This window comes from Podarcis erhardii, assembly GCF_964252035.2.
Source record: "Podarcis erhardii genome assembly, chromosome: 2".
Lineage (NCBI taxonomy): Eukaryota > Metazoa > Chordata > Lepidosauria > Squamata > Lacertidae > Podarcis > Podarcis erhardii.
The window spans coordinates 110,447,248-110,467,291 of NC_138498.1; the positions used below are offsets into that span (position 1 = coordinate 110,447,248).

Below are 20,044 nucleotides of genomic sequence, written 5' to 3' on the forward strand. Positions count from 1 at the left end.
TCACCCTCGTGGACAAGCCACGATTGGACTAGATGGACATGTCGTGTTCCAGCAAAGCAATCTGATGCTCTTCTACCTTTAAGGGTGTCTCTTCTGCACTCTGATGGAGTTGGAGGAATCTGGCTTGGCTTGTAGAATCACAGGACAAAAAGAGTTTATTTTCTCCCACCATAAAAGCCATTCCCCCACCAGCTCCCTCTGTCAAAACACACACACACACACACACACACACGTGTTAAAGTAATACGTACAGATTGTTAATATTCTTATTTATTAGACTTCTTAGTCACTTGTTAATTATGAGTTTGACCAAACTTTGGGAGGCAGTGGAAGACAGGAGTGCCGGACGTGCTCTGGTCCATGGGGTTAAGAAGAGTCAGACATGACTAAACAACGACAACAAAAGTCACTTGCTACCTGAAGTTCTCCAAGTGACTTAGAACACAATGAAAATACATTGGTCCATGTAGCTCAATATTGCCTACACTGACTTTACAGTGGCTTGCCAATAAAAAGAAAAAGGCTGTCCGCTGGAGTTAAGGAAAAACACATCCCCTGAATTCCTGAGGTGTCACCAACACACCACCACAGCTTGTGGTAGTCGCTGAAACATATAACAATAATCAACTGAAATTAACCTTATGTAAGAATAGCCTGCTGGATCAGGCCAGTGGCTCATGTAGTCCAGCATCCTGTTCTCGCAGTGGTTTAACTCGCGTGTGGGAAACCAGGGAGCAGAATATGAGCACAAGAACACACTCTCCCCTCCCATGATTTCCAGCAACTGGTATTCAGAAGTACTTCCAAATACCAGTTTCCCACATACGAGTTAAACCACTGTGAATTTGTGTAATCCTCTTTTAAAGTCATCCAAGTTGGTGGCCTTTACTGCCTCCTGTGGGAGCAAGATCCATAGTTTGTCTATGCGCTTCATGAAAAAGTGTACAGTATAACTAAGTGTACAGTATTACTAAGCCACTTACCCACTGAAAAACAAAACACTTCAGACTGCAAGCAAAGTATTAAGGCTGGCTTAACAAAGTCAAAGAAACGAAAGGAAGGCGACCAGTTATTCAAACTTCTGGTTTGAGCTGGATTCTTTTTCTATGCTTTACACCAAACCGATGATGATGATGATGATGATGATGATGATGATGATGATGATGATGATGATAATAATAATAATAATAATAATAATAATAATAATAATAATAATAATAATAATACAACTCCTCTCTCTCATACCGTCTCTATGATCCTCCCGTCTCTATGATCCGCCGTCGCGGCGCAACAACAGCAACCGGAAAGCGCTTCTTCAGCCAGAGCGTCGACCGGCTGGCGAGGGCGCATGTCCGGAAGCGCTCGAAGGTGACGGGAGCCGTTGGAGAACCGGCTTTCCGCTGCCATGGCGGGCGAGCTGGAGCGCTGGGTGTCCGGGCAGCTTCACTCTCTGCTGGGGCTGAGCGAGCGCCATGTGGTCGCCTTCATGGTGGGCCTGGCTCACCGGAGCCGAACCCCGGAGGACCTGCTCGCGCGCCTGGAGGAGACGGAGACGCTGCGCGCCGCGGACCCTTCGGCGCGAGCCTTCGCGCAGCAGCTGTGGGAGCGGGTGAGGGCCCGGCGGCCGTTGGGCGCGAGGCCTGGGGCGGGGGGGGGAGGGGGGAACGCGTCAGAAACAAGGAGACGCTGGGGTTCTCTGGGGGTGGCGCGCCTTGACTACGATACTTGGCATTTGGTGCTTGTGAGTGTCCAGGTAGAGTTGCCACCTTTCTACTGGCAAAAGGCGGGGCGGTTGGTGGACGATTTCTTTTTTTTCTTCTGGTGCTGAAGTGACTTACAACCTATGGCAGCCCAACAGGATGGCCCTTCTGGAATTTGTCACACATGCATACACTCTCATGAATTCGTAAATCCATCCGTGCTTGGCTACCCAGAGCTTAAATGCATGACCTTTCACACACATTCATTTGGAGAGGATCCCTAACTTAGCAGAAAGGGGGGGCAGGAGAGAGAGACCCGAAATACAGGACATAGCATTTCACATTGAAATATGGAACAATCCTGTGTTATGCAGGACAGGTGCCCAGAGAGCTTCCAAGATGTGGGACTGGCCACCCTTGGAAGACAGCTCAGGAACTTTGCTTGGTCCGAAATGCGGCATACAGATGCAGTGTTTCTCAAACTTGGGTCCCCATCTGTTGTTGGACTATAGCTCCCATCATCCCTGACCACTGGTCCTAGTTTAGGATGATGGGAGTTGTAGGCCAATAACAGCTGGGGACCGAAGTCTGAGAAAGATTTGGGTTAGTGGCTGGGGGCTCCACCTCCATCGTTCAGCTGAGGTCCAGCTCCAAGGACCTGGTGGTTCCCTCACTGCGAAAAGTGAGGATTCAGGAAACCAGGCAGAGGGCCTTCTCAGTAGTGGTGCCCGCCCTGTGGAACGCCCTGCCATAAAATGTCAAGGAGATAAACAACTATTTGACTTTTAGAAGACACCTGAAGGCAGCCTTTTCAGGGAAGTTTTACTGTGTTTTTAATATTTTGTTGGGAGCTGCCCAGAGTGGCTAGAGCAACCCAGTTAGATGGGCAGTATATAAATAAAATTGTTTTAAAGAATTGTCCAGTAGCACCTTAGAGACCAGCTAAATTTGATCTGGGTATAAGCTTTCGTGTGCATACCAACAATATAATTGTTGTTGTTCAGATCTCATATGAACCCCTGTGTTGAAAAAGCTGCACTGGTTACCAGCTCATTCCCTGGGCCCAATTCATGATGCTTCTGTTGGTGCCTACAGCCTTAAATGACTCGGGAACCGAAATACCTGAAAGACCGCCTCCTCCATACAAAATTACTGGTGCCAAGATTGGCACTTTTGATAGTTTCTCTGCCTTCAGAAGTTGGGGTGGGGGTGGCTCTGAAGAGGCCGTTCTCTGTGGTGGTCACTAGGTTGTGGAACTCCCTCTCCACAAAGGTACATCTGGCACCTTTCTTATACAGCTTACATTGATTGCTGAGGATGCATCTCTTTAACCTTGCTTTTGACATTTGTGGTGTATATTTTTAGGACCCACCTTATTTCTGTAATTTTGTTCTTAAACTGTTTTTAATATTCATCTTGGGTTAAAGGGTGGGTAATTGTAAAAACAATCATCAGCATCTTGTTATTTTTACAGTTGGTCAGTGTGTGTGTGTGTGTGTGTATATAATATTTATTAAAGTTTTCAAAGATAATACAAAAAAGAGAAAAAAATAACAAAAATACAAAAATAAAAACATTTAAAAACAAACAAAATTTCCATAACTTATTTTCTTTTAACTTATTTTCCAGACCTCCTCATACCTCCCTCTCTTGTATTCCAATTCAAATTGTTAGTTCAGCAAATCCTAACCATTACTTTTTACTTGTTTCTAAACCTTTTTTTTTCATGTCTCTTAAGCCTTGCAGCTGGAAACCACTTAGTTTCTGTCCAACATCATTCTAACATTCATTAATTTTACAATATTTCTGTAAGTAGTCTTTAAATTTCTTCCAGTCTTCTTCCGCCGACTCTTTTCCCTGGTCTCGGATTCTGCCGGTCATTTCTGCCAGTCCCATATAGTCCATCACCTTCATCTGCCATTCTTCCAGAGTGGGTAGATCTTGTGTCTTCCAATATTTCGCAATAAGTATTCTTGCTGCTGTTGTGAACAGTTGGTCAGTATTATCCCCATTTTATAGATGTGGAGGGGAATGAGGCTAAGAGTTGTGCTGAAGGCCACTTAGTGAATCTCTGACAAAGATGCAGTTGTCTTTCAGCCACTGTGCTAGCGCTCTACACTTTAAATGCATGTGGTTGTACATAAAGTGCAACTAATGTGAGGAGCAGATGAGGGATGGGGAAAGTTGTGGTTAGGAAGCACATCTGAAGCATCACCTTAAGAGGAGTTACCTTTTTGAGGAATGGTAATAGGCACTAAAGGGATGCGGGTTTTGCGTGTGAGGATGGAAGTCCTAGTTTCCTTGTTTTCTGTGTCTGATTTTCTGTGTTCCAAATTTCCTGGTAGGTTCCGCACCAGGCCCCACGGGAACGTCCAGCTAGGTTGGCCGAACAGGAAGCCTTGGCCTTTCAGCAGAAGAACCGTTCATACACCCTGCTGGAGGACAGCGATGACGAAGAGACTGGTGAGGCAGCTCAGGGCTCCAAGCGTCAGCGCCCTCCGCGAGGCCCTGAGGGCAAGCAGCGGAAGCGTCATAAACACCTGAGGCAGCGCAAGGAGGAAGAGGAAGACGACAAGGACTCTGATGAGAAGGGCAGCCGAGATGATGGGGGAAAGTGAGTATCAGTCACTAGCGGAGAGCAAGATTGGGTGAGCAGCAAAGGAAGCGATAGTGATAATTCTTTTGTCATTCTTGGTGTAGGAAGTCAGCAGCATCCCCCACAATTAAGGAGGATTCAGAGGATGAGTGGGACCGGAGTGAGCGAGAGCGACTGCAGGACCTGGAGGAGCGGGACGCTTTTGCTGAACGTGTCAAACGCAAGGACAAGGAGAAGACACGCAACATTCTGGAGCGTTCAGACAAGAAGGTGTGGCCTCAGCCTGTGGCCCCTGCTTTTGGCAGCCCTTCCTGATTGCTCTCCCTGGTTTGTGTCCCCCTCTGTCTAACCTGAATGTCTCACACTGCCCATCTGTTTTTTATTTCTGCCAGGAATTATTCACTTGTGATTGAAAAAATCTGGCTTAAAATCTGATCTTGGTACCTAATACCTTTAAAACACAATAGGATTGTGCATCTACTCAAGCTTTAAAAGCATCCACTGCAGAATTCAGTCTTTTACTAATCACAACTTTTCTGACCCTTATGGCAGCAAAAGAATGCCTCAAAGAGAGTTTGGGTAACATCTGGTAAAATGTCAGTTTCAAGAAAAGGAGAGGTTCCTGAATTACGATTTCAATGTTCAGTAATAGGGCATAAGTACACTGTGTACCTCCTCATCACTAAGCTCCTTTCCCCAAACAACAAGAGGGAATGAGTTACACAAAACAGCAAGGTCATTCAGAGTTACTTAATTCTGAGCATTTGCTGATTTTGCACATCTCTGTGCAGGTTACCCTAGTGTAGAATTTTAGCTCTGTATTCATATCTTCTAAAGCATGGAAGAACCTGTGTAAGATTGGCACCTAAACAATGCTGGCATATAGGACCCCGCCCTTTTTTACTCATTTTCCTCACTTCATTCTTTGCAAGGACTTCTTTTTCATTTTCTAGTACTAAACCTACCCCAACTTTCCTTGCACTTTTGAAATCTCTGCCTTGCCTACTCCAAGGTTCTTGCCTCAAGGCCACGTGCTCTAATAATTCTTGCTAGTATTTTCTTTGCCATTTATATACTTCATGCTGTGTATATTTAATTATGTAATTATTATATTTAATTATCAGCTTTGATGCTGATTTATTTAAACAACTTATATCCTACATAACTACAGCTGTCTATAAATGGTTTACAAAGATGAAGCACAAAAAATAAAGATCAGTTAAAATTATAAAATAAAACTTCAATTAAAGTGCATTCTGGCTTCTGCAGTTAGGGAAGGATAAGAGAAGTAATGTGTAAATTATGGAATGGGGAAAAGTCAGGGAGGGTAATGGTTTTCTTGCTGAAAATGTTCCTAACAGTTTTGTGGCCTTGTGATTCATGACCAGTCCATAGTCTTTAAAAATATTGCACCAAAAGTGTGGTGATAGGGACCCTGCTGACAATCTGCTTTGTTTGAGCTATATGTTTGTGTCTTTTGTCATCTGATTCTGCCAAGTCTAGGCCTATGAAGAGGCTCAGAAGCGCCTGAAGATTGCAGAAGAAGATAAGAAAGTTATGGTAGGAACTTGATTTTTACCGTTGTATGGTGTAGCTTCTGGCTCATGAAATTTGTAGCTTTATTCTACAATTTGTAGTTGTATTCTACAATATTTTAATACATCTTAATTTTTTAACCACTAATCTTTTTATTCTTAACTATCTTTGATCAGACTAATAGAGTGATTTTACCTTTGTTCCCTGAATGCCACACAATGTGTGTACTGGAGTATAAGGGGTAACCACTTACAATATTTACTACAGCTTTTCAGAAATGTACAAAATTAATGATTTGCAACCATTTTTCCTGCTTGCATCCGTTTGCTTTCATGGGGCAGTTTGGCTGGTGGGTTTAGCAAGCTACCAGCCTAGCAGAAATACTTTCTCCTAGTGAGAGGCTGGTTTAGAAACCTATTTATTTCACAAAAGCCCAGTTCATATTAGGGATCATGAATCAAACTCTCATAGTCCTTGCTGTTTGACTTACTTGCATGGCCCCATATTTTCCCTTTCTGCCTGACAGGTTCCAGAGCTGCGTAAGAAGTCCCGCCGAGAGTATTTGGCGAAACGCGAAAAGGACAAGATAGAAGACTTGGAGGCAGAGATAGCCGATGAGGAGTACCTCTTCTCTGAGCTCAACCTAACTGCCCAAGAGCGGCAGGAGCTGGAATATAAACGTGAAGTTCGTGACTTGGCAAAACGGTACAAACAAGCTGGAGAACAGGAAAAGCTGGAGAAGAGCAATCGCTACTATATGCCTGAGGAGAGTCGCAGCAAGGTAACTATTATGCCCGTAGCAAAATTGGGAACCTAGACCCCTATGAAGAATGGTTGGTAAAAGGCGCTCTGTGACAGAGTATATGTATAACGCCATTAACTCAGGGGTGGGGAACTTTGGGCCCTCCAGATATTGTTGAACTGCAACTCCCATCAGCCTTGATCATTGCCCATACTCATAGATATCTCATAGAGAGTTGCAAGGAACTCTGAGGATTATATAATCCAACCCCTTGCAATGCAGCTGTCCCTTATGGGGATCGCACCTGCAACCTTGGTGGTTCTCAGCACATTTGGGGGATAAAATCGGTTTGCTGAGATTTCAGACTAAGGCTCAGCAATGCATACACTTGTTTGCAAACAAGATCCGTTTATTTGCTTATAGTATGTAGAACTGCATGGCCCGGTAGAAATAGAAGACACCATATTTTGCCTGGTCATATCTGCCATCCCTTCACTTGCTGTAGTGCTGTGAACGTTGACTATAACAAATGGAGAGGAGGAGACAGAACACAGCAACATATCTCCCCTACCCCAAGAGTATGCTGTTCGCATTAGCAGCTTGCAGCAGTTTCAGCTGGAATGTTTGGGACTCTTATGCAGGAGAGTCCTCTGATAAAATCGGTTACCATACAGAACTGCCCTGGGGGAATGTGCTGCTGTAATTGTGGCATGCCTAGGATGGTGCTGCACTTTGTTTTTCTCCTTAGAAATGAATGGCAGGCATTCCTTCATATGGGAGAAAGTAATGAGGATAAATCTCTTTGCCATTCCTGATCTCAGCCATTGAGAATCAAGCCTGTTTCTGGCTGCATAGCCACACCCTGAGTTCTGCTTCTTGGTCACACTGTAGCACAAGGGTAGGGAACCTCCAGTCCTAAACCTAATTTTATGTGGGTGGCAAGGAGGAGGGGCACATAAGGTAAAGGAAGTAGCAGGAAAAGAGGGTAGCTCTGCTCACTTTTGGCTCCAGCCTTGCCAACTGCTAGTATCTGGTCCCTAGTGGATTACCATGGTGAGAGAAAAGTTGCTCGCCCTTGCACCGCAGAATGGTAGATTGTGAAAACTTGCTTCCATATACGAGAAGAGTGTCTGAGGGTTTGATGCTTGTTCAACATGGCTTATGTAAACTCAAATGCGGCATACTTTTGAATAAATGTGCAACAGTTTGGGCTGTGAATATACCTCCAATTCAGTGCTGCCTCACAAGGCTCTGAGATGCAAGATGCACAAAGGAAATTTCCATACTGATCTGTTTTTGCCCTGCAGAAGATACCTGATCGTTATGAGGATCCCCAGACAGAGGATCACATGGCCCCGCGAGATGAGCAGCGGCGCTGGGAGGAGGACCACATCGGGGCAGCTTCCCTCCGTTTTGGGGCCCGGGATGCCAGTCAACGCCATCCTCACAAAGACTATGAATACGTGCTTGAAGAGGATGAGATGATCCAGTTTGTGAACGCCGTGCAGATGCGGGGCACAAACCAGGGCAAGGTGAGAGTAGGTTGTTGGTTAGGGAATGGGACAAGGGACGGCTGGGACCAAAATAGTTAAATTGTGTAGTGAAGTTGTCTTGGAAGAGAAACTGCTGGGTGAAAAGAAAACAAGGCCATATTTGACGTGATTGAAAGGGAGCAAGCAAACTGTGTTACAGATAAGAAAACATTTTGGGACATCAGGAGATGGAGAATGCAACAAATTGCTCCATAGAAGCTTGAAAGAGAATTGCAGATTAAGCACTTATGCATAGTTGATGGTGGGAAATAGGGTTAGTACCATGAGATGGAGCAGAGCTTCCTCATATTGCTGAATGTATGCAAACTAGACATGATAGGGGCATTCACGTGTTGGTTCACTTGTCTTCCCCATTTCCTATTCACCCACGAATCATCACTGAGACAGATGGACAACAAATGTGGCTGCCTCCAGTATACCTGTTGTTTTGACAGCTTTCCTGAGCATCTTTAAAAGCAGCTTGTTTGAGCCTTGCTTGTTTGAGCCGGGATTTGGTGTTAGATATGTCAGTATTTAAGCCCAAGTATGCATAGGCACCTGCATGCTCAAGTTCTGTTTACATAGGATAAGCTACTGGGAGATAGGAAAATGCCTTGTACTCTGGCAATCCAAATATCAATTTAGCCCAGAGTTATTTCTGGGATCTTCTGCATGTAAAGCGTGGTACTCGGCAACTGAACTACCATGCCTCCCCAGTTCTGCATGTGGAGCTGGCTTTTCCCAGTGGCAAGTGTAGAACAATAGGGATTTCACCCATGGGCTGTTGCTCTGGGGTAACTAAATCTCTATGGCCACTCTCTTTCACTTAGTCCGTGGAGGAGAATCCAGAGTTGTCCGAAGCTGAGCGCAAGAAGCTTTCCATCCAGGAGGTGCGCCGCAGCCTGCCCATCTTTCCTTACCGTGCAGACCTGTTGGCCGCCATTGCCGAACATCAGATGCTTATCATAGAAGGAGAGACTGGCTCTGGCAAGACCACTCAGATCCCACAATACTTGTTTGAAGAGGTAACTTCGCACAGAAAGGGAGGGATTGTGAAGATCAAGTAAACCTGCACTTTGGCGAGCTAGAGAAAGTGCTGCCTTTGCATTTGCTGCCTCTTCCTGGTAGAAGCTTTTCAGCATCGGAATGAACAGCCCAGTACAAGTGCAGCCTGTGAGTGCTAAGGGAGATTGTCTCTCTTCCTATAGGGCTACACACAGAAAGGAATGAAGATCGGTTGCACCCAGCCCAGGCGGGTGGCAGCCATGAGTGTTGCTGCCCGTGTTTCCCAGGAAATGGGTGTCAAACTTGGAAATGAGGTATGTACTTGGAGGTGGGGGGCTGCAGAAGAAAAATGTATGTCCTGTTCCCAGTTGTTTCAGTCAGTCATTTCTGAATTGATTTTTACAGTGTCTAGTAATCCTAACAGCAGCCTACTTGGTCTCAGATAAATATGCTTTGCTGGTGTGACAATGTTCCTGCGTTAATAGATGGGAAGGTCCCATCCTTCCCTTTTGGAATGTTGTTGTTGTTGTTGTTGTTGTTGTTTAGTCGTTTAGTCGTGTCCGACTCTTCGTGACCCCATGGACCAGAGCACGCCAGGCACTCCTGTCTTCCACTGCCTCCCGCACTTTGGTCAGACTCATGTTTTTAGCTTCGAGAATACTGTCCAACCATCTTGTCCTCTATCGTCCCCTTCTCCTTGTGCCCTCCATCTTTCCCAACATCAGGGTCTTTTCCAGGGAGTCTTCTCTTCTCATGAGGTGGCCAAAGTATTGGAGCCTCAGCTTCAGGATCTGTCCTTCCAGTGAGCACTCAGGGCTGATTTCCTTAAGAGTGGATACGTTTGATCTTCTTGCAGTCCATGGGACTCTCAAGAGTCTCCTCCAGCACCATAATTCAAAAGCATCAATTCTTCGGCGATCAGCCTTCTTGATGGTCCAGCTCTCACTTCCATCCCTTTTGGAATATATTTGGGTAACCAAGAAGATCGGTGTTAAATCAGCTTGGAGTAAACTAGGGTCTCCTTTCTATGCATCCATTGTCTGTCCATGTCTGTCCTTGATCTGGTGGTAGTACAACCAGCATGGCTGACACTGCTATCACCCAGAGGTCAGGTACACAGTTTCCTTCTTACTTTCTGATGGGAATTTGTATACAGCTTATAAATGTATGTGTCCCGTTTTTAGACTGTTGAGCTAAATTGACTTCCTAGCCAAATACTGTTCTGTGGGTAATAAGGATGGCTTCATGGAAACCTGTATCTAAAATTCCGCCTTTTCACAGGTGGGCTATAGCATTCGTTTTGAGGACTGCACCTCAGAGCGGACAGTGCTGAAGTACATGACAGATGGGATGCTGCTGAGAGAATTCCTCACTGAGCCTGACCTGAGCAGCTACAGGTGAGCAACAGCCTACCCCCTAGAAGTCTGTAGAGAGCTCAGTTGGGAGGTGATGAACAGCTCAGTTGTTTCTGAGGGATGGTTGAGCTAGATTGGGTAGAATGCTCAGGAGGAAATCTTGATTTGGGGTTATATAGAGTTACAAGATGGACTAAATACTAGTATGTGTTGTACAGATCATGGAATGCAGCTTCAATACCAGAGCCCCAACTTTGCTTGTATACATACAATAAAAATGTAAGCATGTCATCACACTGCAATTCACTTGGCCACACACAGGTGGTGCTCAAAACTACAGCATGTTGAGTGGCATCCGAGGAGAGTCACAGTCAGAATAGGCTGCTGCAGCGCCCCTTCCGGCAGCCACTCTTCTCCGCTAGCTTCTCTGCCTGCTATCCCTGGAGCTACTGCCTGCAGGATCTAGATATCTAGATCTACCTTACTCCTCCACAGCCTTCTTGGAGGAATGCTGCTTCTGCCACCAATTAGGATGAAAAGTTGGGCCTGCAGGAGGAACAGCAAGGAAAGAAAAGGCATTCAGAAGTGGCAGTTAGCTGGCCTAGTAATCTTCTGATGTTGCTGATGAGGCACAGAGAAGCTGGTAGTGATGGCAGCAAGCCGATTCCCAGGCTGGCTGCTGCTTGTAGCATCCTTCCTGTTGCTCATCTGCCTGGCCAATGCTTTATTCTGGTTGGCTGCAGGGGCATGAGATGGAAAGGGGAAGGTCTAAGAGGTTAGTGTAAGAGGGGGTGGGATAGGCAGGGTTGATGAGGAATGGGGGGGGGGAGGCAGGGTTGGCAATCAATGGGAGCAGGTGCACAGCCCCAGTTATATAAACAAAAACCTGAGAGCTGTTTCCTAGTCCTCAAGATTATGGAGAGAAACATAGAAGCAGTTTCTACTAAGAAGGAAAGGAGTAATTGAGAAGGTCTTTTCAGAGGCTTTTCAGTGGGAAGCCATTGCTTAGTACAGCTGCCATCCCACGCTGCTCATGTTCTTTTGTAATAAATGGTCCATAGCTTTTAAATGACAACTGGTAGTTCAGCAGCACGGCCTCCCTAATTTCTTCCCTAGTGTCGTCATCATAGATGAGGCTCACGAACGCACGCTGCACACAGACATCCTGTTTGGGCTGATCAAGGACATTGCTCGCTTCCGGCCTGAGCTGAAGGTGCTAATTGCCAGCGCCACCCTGGATACAGAGCGCTTTTCCACCTTCTTTGACGATGCTCCCATCTTCCGCATTCCTGGGCGCCGCTTCCCTGTTGACATCTTCTACACCAAGGTCAGCAAGCAGAGAGGCCTGTTGTGGGTTGTGTGTGTGAACATTGCTAAGGAAACACAGCTGCACTGATGAGCAGGACCGGTGTTCATGACAATAATATACCAAAGGAGCTAAACACAGTGCTATTACTTTTTTAAAAAGCAAGATTCCCAGAACTGTACCCAGAACTGAATCTGGGCCAGATTCAACTAATGGATCCTGCTAGCAGAAGTGCACGGAAGGATTTTCACTGGTGCAATAGGGCTTTTGCCCCCTATCCCTTGCATTGGCTCTGTGGGGGGGGTGGTCAGGAGAGCCCCCGGAAAAGCAGGGTGGGGGGAGATAGTGAGGACTTTGGTTAAAAGCTAAGCTGTGAGTGACATTGCGTTTAATGGAGAGAGAGGAATATCAGCAAGTTCTGGTGTTAGAATAAGCGGAAGACGGGTGCTGGAAGCAGCAGTGAAATTAGGTTCCCCAAAAGAGAGATCAAGTGGTACAAGTTCTAACAGAAGCCACTGAGAGGCAGAGATGGGCTTTGCTTATATGGGTCAGTAGGAGAGTGATTTCTCTCTACCTTCCATCCTCTAGGCTCCAGAAGCTGATTACCTGGAAGCCTGTGTGGTATCAGTACTGCAGATCCATGTTACACAGCCTCGAGGGGACATCCTTGTATTCCTCACTGGCCAGGTATGTCTGTGTTTGTTTCAGTGCCCACTTTGTCCTTGGACGGAGAGGGAAGAGACATGCAACAGCATCCGAACTCCCATTATTTGTTGACAGGAAGAAATCGAAGCATGCTGTGAGATGTTACAAGATCGCTGCCGTCGCCTGGGTTCCAAGATTGCAGAACTTCTGGTCCTCCCCATCTATGCTAACCTGCCCTCTGACATGCAGGCCAAGATCTTTGAGCCAACCCCACCAGGGGCCAGGAAGGTAGGAGCATGGAGTAGAGAAGGAGAGGGGAGCAAAGCTTTGGCTGTTTGCAGTGGAGCTTTATGTCTCTTTAACCACTCTGGAGGAAGGGAGCACTTGGCAGGTTTGGGCTGTAGAGCTAGTGGTGATTTTAGGAACTGGTTTTGTGTTTCAGGGGATGTAGTTTCAAGCTGTTTAGTGTTCTGGGGTTGTGGCTTTGAAGGGGATTGTGCAAGGACCAGTTTTGAGTTCACAGTCTGGAGTCATACTGTTGGCTCAACTATCCTGCCATTGTTTACTCTGGCTGACACAGGTCCTTCCCAGCCCTTTTGCCTGAAATCCCTTTTAAATGAAGAAGCCAGGTCTAAACCTTCATCAAAGCATGGGCTCTTACCACTGAGTTATGTCCCTTCCTCTCCTAGTGGTGTTTTTAGGCTATGACAAAAGCAGGTGACCTGACCAGTTAGCTTATGTATCTCTTCCCTTCTCCAGGTTGTCGTAGCCACCAACATTGCGGAGACATCTCTGACCATAGATGGCATCATATACGTGATTGATCCTGGCTTTTGCAAGCAGAAGAGCTACAACGCTCGCACAGGCATGGAGTCGCTCATTGTCACTCCATGCTCTCGGGTACCGGGCTTCTCTGCTTTTATTCATCACACTCCTAAGCTTAGTCTTTGGGTTACCTGCAATTTTCATTCAGTCCGTTTCCTCTCTCAGGGAGAACAGTCTAGCTGTTGGGATTTGTGTGCCAGGGAGAGGGTGTAAACTGTACTAACGGGTTGTGCAGCATAAATTAGACATGTACAAAAAGTGACTGTTAAGCCACAAGTTTGAATCTGTTTTTTTCTGTCTCAAAATCCCCATACGGTAGCATCTGCATAGCCACAAATGGCTTATGTGCTGGTTACCATTACATTACAGGGAGTCTGGGACTGGTGGCTAGGAAGTGGGTCTTGGGTATGGTGTAACTTTTAAGGGACAGAGAAGTGAAAGTTGATAAGGTGATAGCTAGATATCAAAGCAAAAATGGATTATTGTTGGTCACTCTCATCACAAAAGATGTTGAGACCTCTTTTGTAAAAGTAAATTAGAACATCTTGTGCAATGGTATGCTAGGAAAATTTAGATTCCTAACTGTAAACACAAGTTTCCACTTCCAGTGAAATTATTGAAACTTACATACGTTTGTGGGGGTTTTATGGTGTGCCTGCATCTGGTTTCTGAGGCTGCCTTGAGCACTGCATACATTTCAGGTGTGCCTTTTCCACAGTCATAAGGACTATAGATGTGCCCATATACTCAGTGAAGCCAGGCATTCTGTATGTGCCATGCTAGACAGCAGCATGGAATTCTAGACCACCTTAATCAGGAACATGTTCATTTCACTGAGGTGCTGTTAGTCTTTGTAATAACCCTAATAAGTTGTCCTTGGGATCAGTTGCCAGTTGTCACCCCCCACATCCTCACAGACACAATGCTTCATCATCTCCTTCCCTCTTTCCCTCAGGCTTCTGCCAACCAGCGAGCAGGACGGGCTGGCCGTGTTGCTGCAGGGAAGTGCTTCCGTCTCTACACAGCCTGGGCCTACAAGAATGAGATGGAGGAGACCACAGTGCCAGAAATTCAAAGGACCAACCTGGGCAATGTGGTGCTGCTGCTCAAAAGCCTGGGTGTGTGGCTGGTCAATCTAGGATGAGAATGATGTACAGGAGTTGCTCAACTTTCCCTAAAACACCTCCTTATTAAGGCTTCTCTGGATGAGAACAAGAGTTTGAGTGTTTTTAAGCCCATCGTTTCCTAGGGTCCTATTTTCCTTTTTAGAAAGATGGGAGGGGTGCATTTCCTGGTGGCAGAAATACTTTGAAGTTTTGCAGGGTGTTTCTAAGTCTAGCTTTCCTCCATTTCTCCCTTTAGGCATCAACGACCTGATCCACTTTGACTTCATGGACCCACCGCCCCATGAAACTCTAGTATTGGCACTGGAGCAACTCTATGCCCTGGGAGCCCTCAACCATCTTGGCGAGCTCACCAAGGTAATTGTTTCATAGGCTCAAGTACGTGCTCTTCCACCTGGGCTGAAAGTGAGCTGTATTTTCCAGCTGGCTTCATTTGAAAAAGAGCTGGAAGCAGGAAAGGAGGCCAGAGCTTCAAGCACACCGACATCTTCTGCTTGCTCCCCAGTTCAGGGCTTCGTGGGTACAGATGGTTTTCATAGCTGTCAGAGCCACCCCTAGGTCCCAGCTCACAAAGGACCAACGCCCGGCTGTAGTTATGTACAAAAGTCTTTATTGAAGTTCAGTTTCCATTTCAAAGCCGCAGCGTGCAACTCTACGTCTTAAAGCCTAGACCGGCGAAGTCCCGTCTGAGTCTCCGCCCCCCTGACACCAGTTTAAGACTCTAGCCTTGCTCCACCTCTTCCTTAGCTCCTTCCTCCTCTGGGCCCTCCTGCCCGCTGGGGTTTCATCCTTTCTGGACTCTTCTGATGCTGACCCCCCTGATTCTTGCCCCTCCTTCCGGCGGGCTTTAGGACCTGGTTCCCTATCCGGGCTACCTGCTGTGCCGCTCGCCTGTACATTTGAACTTGGCGTGCGCGCCCAGCCGGTAACCTTCCTCTCGACCGTTCCCTCGCTCTCCGACGGAGGCGTGGTCAACCCTGACTCATCTTCTCTCGCTGGTGGTGAATACGCTGGCCCTGATACCTGGGACCCTTCCCCCCCACTATGCTCTGGTGGGGAAGCTGGCCCTGATTTCCAACTGCTGCTCTGGGAGTCCCCGCTGGCCCCTTGCTTCTGGGGTGTCCCCCTTGGGGCCCCCCTTGCCCTGGCCATCGGCGCCCCCTTCTGTGAATCTTCCGATTCGCTGGAGAGGCTCATGGAATCTCTCGGGCTACTGTCCTCTTCTCCTACGCTGCCCTCGGATTGCTCCCCCTCGCTCTCCATCTCCTCCCCTCCCTGCGCTCCCGCTGCGTCCCTGACAATAGCATTGTTATGGATGGTGTAAAATACTTGCCATTTTTCACCTGAAAGATGGTGGGGTGTTGCCCTGTGGTAGTTGAGCAACTAAAATGCTAGATTTAGGAGCCCATGCTCAGGTTGCTGCTGAGACAGAAAGCTAGCTGGTGGCCTTGGGCCTTTCACTATTTCTCAGCCTAACCTAGGCTCACGCTATTATTATGATGAAAGAGGAGGGGGACATGAATGCTCCCCTAAGCTCATTAGAAGGATATAAAAAATGTAAGAGATAATAAATGTCTTCCATGGGTTGAACATATACCCTTCTACTATGATCTTGATGAAACTCAAAAGCTAGACAGTGTTAGGAAAAGTGATGAAACTGTTCCCAATAAAAGGTTTCAAATGGTTCGGGTTAAATTACACTTTTTTTTAATTTGCGCAATAGCCCACTGCATCCCAATGACTCCAGGTAGGCACCAATATGAAAACATGAAACCCCCAATTAGCACAGTTAACCTGAAAGGGTGTGTTTCTGGATCAGGATTTAGGATTTCCTCTGCAGGAGGAGTTGCCCCCTCCCTTCCTTCCTTCCTTCCTTCCTTCCTTCCTTCCTTCCTTCCTTCCTTCCTGTCAGCATATGTGATCAGTTGCATCCATGCACAAACTAAGTGTCAGGATACAGCTGCACCTCCCTCTGCTCTTAAAAGGAAGACTAATGCATTGTGGAGTTGAAGTCAACATTTGTGCATTTGTACAGCAAAGTTTGTCCTTCTTGTGTTCTGTATTTAGCTGGGCCGGAAGATGGCAGAGCTGCCTGTGGATCCCATGCTGTCCAAGATGATCCTGGCTTCAGAACAGTGAGTCCTTCTCTGCCTTCCTCTGTCTCTTTCCAGCCAATTAATTATGTGCTTAGCATTCCGTTCTAGTAACCACAAGCGAAGCTTGTGATCCCTATTATCTCTCTTAGTTCCTAGTTCCTCTTAGTTCCGCCTACTTATTGCTATTTCCCCAGCAAATTCAAAAGCTCTCAAAAACCTGAACGAGCTCTATTAGAATTAACTGTTTCTAGAGAGGGAGCCGTATTAGGCTGTTAAGCAAAAATAGCCATCTTATGGAATCGTAAAAACTAAGACATTTATAGATCTGCTTTTGTGTGTGCGTGTTGGCAATCTATTCCTTTGTTCTTTGTTGTGACTTGTGATCGAGAACTGATTTCTTTTTTCACAGAGAATATAAGTGACCTACTAAGTAATAAACCACTCTACTCAGGGTAGTAAAACATTTGTTTTGTTTTGCTTTTAAATGGCAGGTGGCTAAAAGTAGATTTTATCTTGGTTGCATTTTAAATATTGTAGATTTTTAATTTTTTATGATCTAGTTAAAATTAATCCAAGCACGTGGAACAAACACTTGGATAATATTAAATTCATTTGTAAATTAACCTGTTTTGAGTAGTTAGGTTTGTTTAGGAAACCTTGGAAGTACCAGATTTAAAATTGTGATTAGTCCAGCTGCCCTTCAATTTTTCAGATTGTATTGCTTCTTGCTTCTGGTTGTCCTATTCCCCAACTTTCTGAAATTACCTTCTGGCTGGCTTTCTATCGTAAGGCTGTTGCTCTGGATTGAGACTGGCTTTTGTTTCTGCCTTGCCAAGATCTAATGTTGTCTTGTTCCTCTGCTGGCATTCTCCAGGTATAAGTGCTCAGAGCAGATCCTTACCATCGCTGCCATGCTTTCAGTCAACAATGCCATTTTTTACCGGCCCAAGGACAAAGTGGTCCATGCTGATAATGCCCGCATGAACTTCTTCCTGCCTGGTGGGGACCACCTGGTTCTTCTCAATGTTTATAATCAGGTAAGGAAGAACTTCTAGGAACATAGGAAGCTGCCTTATACAGTCAAACTATTGGCCATCTAGCTAAGCACGATTTAGAGTGACTAACAGTGACTTTCCATGGTTTCAGAGAGGGATGTTCCCATCCTTACCAGAAAATACCTGGATTGAACCTTAGACCTTCTTCATGCAAAGGAGGTGGTCTACCCAGAGCTATGAACCTTTGCTTATGCTGTGCATGTGGAGTCAGGAAGGAGAGGGGCCTTTTGTTAATCCGTTTCAATTGAGTAACAGGCTAGCTCATGAAAAGAGCTGGCACAGTGGATGTGGATGACTTTCATGTGCTTGATTTGAGCAGATTGCTGTTTATAGTGGTGGTCTGCACCATGTTTCTAAGGAGTGTGATTACGTCTCCACTGCTAAAGCTCCTTAGAGCAGATTAAACAGATATTTGGTGGGTGAATTTCAACCCTTTGGGTAGGAGTATTGATTAGATGGCCCCTTGAGATCCGTAAGAGACTCGCATCCAAGTGCATCTAGTCACAAGAGATTAAGTGCATGGCCTTTCTGATTAAGAGTGTATTTAGGCAGGAATCCTGTTTTAGGGGTTGAGAGTCTAGTCACTTCTGACTAGGAAAGGCTCATTGGCTGTTACGGTGAGAAATTAGGTACAGTATTCCCTTGAGAGGCACCAGCTCTGTGGTTGTAGTCGGGTCAGTGGGTGGATGGGAGCCCAAAAAGTGGGACTTGGCTTATATCTCTCCTTTCCTCCTTTCTCAGTGGGTGGAGTGCGGTTACTCCATGCAGTGGTGCTATGAGAACTTCATCCAGTTCCGCTCCATGAGACGAGCCCGGGACGTGCGAGAACAGCTGGAAGGGTTGATGGAGCGCATTGAAGTAGACATCACTTCCAGCGAGGGGGACTACATCCCAGTCCGCAAGGTACAGGCTCTTCCCGGCTTCCATTACTTCCTCCAGGGCTGCTTGTAAATGTGGTGGTTGCCACAGACATGCCAGTGTTCTGCAAATCTAGAGATGGAGGGGAGGGGGAACCCAGCATAGATTTGGGAGGCAATGGAGAAGCTCTGTCGTACTTGGGGAAGTAGTTCCATGCATGCTGTAATTTAGTTGGATGCAACCCTGTGTGGGGAACAGCCCTCTGTTTCAACTTGACTTTGTTAAATATCTGTGCATGAAATTGTGTTGCTAAATGTGTATTACGTAATGCAGAATGGAAGTGCACTGGAAACACAACCTACAACACTTTGTAGTAATTTATCAGATCAAAGACTCTACCAGTCCTAAATATATAACGCAACACTGAGCATTTTTGATCACTTGAAATGCCAGGGAGTGCAATAAGTAGCTGGCTGTGTCAGGCAGAGCAAGCCAGCCCCCCCCCCCCCCAATTACGTTTTTGGATCTTTTCCATTCTTGACTCCTTTTGACTCTTCCTCTTGTTCTTCCGCAGGCCATCACTGCTGGCTTCTTTTATCACACGGCCCGCCTGACCCGCAGTGGCTACAAGAGTGTCAAGCACCAGCAAACAGTGTTTGTCCACCCCAACAGTTCCCTCTTTGAAGAACAACCACGCTGGCTCATCTATCATGAGCTGGTCTTCACCACTAAAGAATTCATGAGACAGGTAAAAAGACCATAATTCATGCTGGGACTTCTGGGGAGAACTTTTGAGATTGTAACTCGAGCTAAGCCCTAAAGGAGACAGATGACTGGTAATTTTAGAAGAAATCTGTATAACGTGGGTAGCATTTGCAAATCCAGCCTTGGTAACAGATATAGGAAGAGCTTTATGGGGGTCTTGTGCTGGGGGTAGTCTGTCTTTCCACTGTACTACCCTTCAAGTGAACAGCCACATCAGATCACATATTTTGAATGGAAAAGGTCCCAGGTTCAGTCCGTGACACGTCTAATTAAAAGGACCACAGGTAGTAGTGATCTCTGCAGGACAGCAGCTGCTAGTCAGAGTAGATAATTGTAAGTTAGACCAAAGGGCTTCATTGGTGTAGAAACATTCTTGTATTTTATTGTGCTCACTCTTTAGCAGCGTCCATGGAACGCTTTGGTTTTCCCCCCAAGAAGAAAATGATCAGTGTGCCAGTTGACAGTGAGTGGGGCCAACAATGAAATATTCTCTGTACCTTGCAGGTCATAGAGATTGACAGTACGTGGCTGTTGGAGGTGGCCCCGCATTACTACAAAGCCAAAGAGTTGGAGGATGCGTCCAACAAGAAGCTACCCAAGAAAGTGGGGAAGACCCGGGAGGAGCTGGGATAGGCTTCTTCTCAGTTATCTGCTTCTCCCCACCAACCCTGGGACACTTATTTGTACAGCTGTATAGTTTTGATGTCATTTCAAGGCATTGAATAAAACCTTTTTTCTACAAACACGAGTAATTGCTTCCCTTCTCTTTCTTGGTAAGAGGAGGAAAGTCTCTTTGGAACTCATACAGCTATCTTGGATTGCAGTGTAGCTATGGCTATTTAAGCTACTATAGTTTGCCACTTGTGTTGGCTATATTCATGCTATGCAAGCATTTGCACATTTT

The 20,044-nt window shown here is 46.1% G+C and overlaps 1 protein-coding gene and 1 long non-coding RNA gene across 3 annotated transcripts in view; one reads left to right on the forward strand and one right to left on the reverse strand.

The window, feature by feature from the left end:
* Positions 1-1,382, reverse strand: part of LOC309337426 — a 43,485-nt gene extending 42,103 nt beyond the window's left edge. Inside the window, exon 1 of the long non-coding RNA XR_014154285.1 lies at positions 1,246-1,382. This is a non-coding gene — a long non-coding RNA (uncharacterized lncRNA). The remainder of the gene's footprint in view (positions 1-1,245) is intronic.
* On the forward strand, positions 1,275-19,885 carry DHX16 (DEAH-box helicase 16). Of its 2 annotated transcripts, XM_081852407.1 has the most exons (20): positions 1,275-1,609; positions 4,046-4,314; positions 4,401-4,566; positions 5,800-5,856; positions 6,359-6,613; positions 7,882-8,106; positions 8,937-9,131; positions 9,315-9,425; positions 10,393-10,508; positions 11,583-11,793; positions 12,361-12,459; positions 12,553-12,705; positions 13,177-13,317; positions 14,198-14,360; positions 14,605-14,723; positions 16,434-16,501; positions 17,337-17,499; positions 18,259-18,420; positions 18,950-19,123; positions 19,645-19,885. In XM_081852407.1, exons 1-20 carry the CDS (start codon positions 1,406-1,408, stop codon positions 19,771-19,773), a joined length of 3,180 nt encoding a protein of 1,059 aa, XP_081708533.1. In that variant the 5' UTR covers positions 1,275-1,405; the 3' UTR covers positions 19,774-19,885. The 2 variants fall into 2 exon arrangements, with proteins under 2 accessions (XP_081708533.1, XP_081708534.1); XM_081852408.1 differs by lacking the exons at positions 1,275-1,609; positions 4,046-4,314 and having other exon boundaries at positions 4,550-4,566; positions 5,795-5,856.
* Positions 19,886-20,044: the final 159 nt, after the last annotated feature.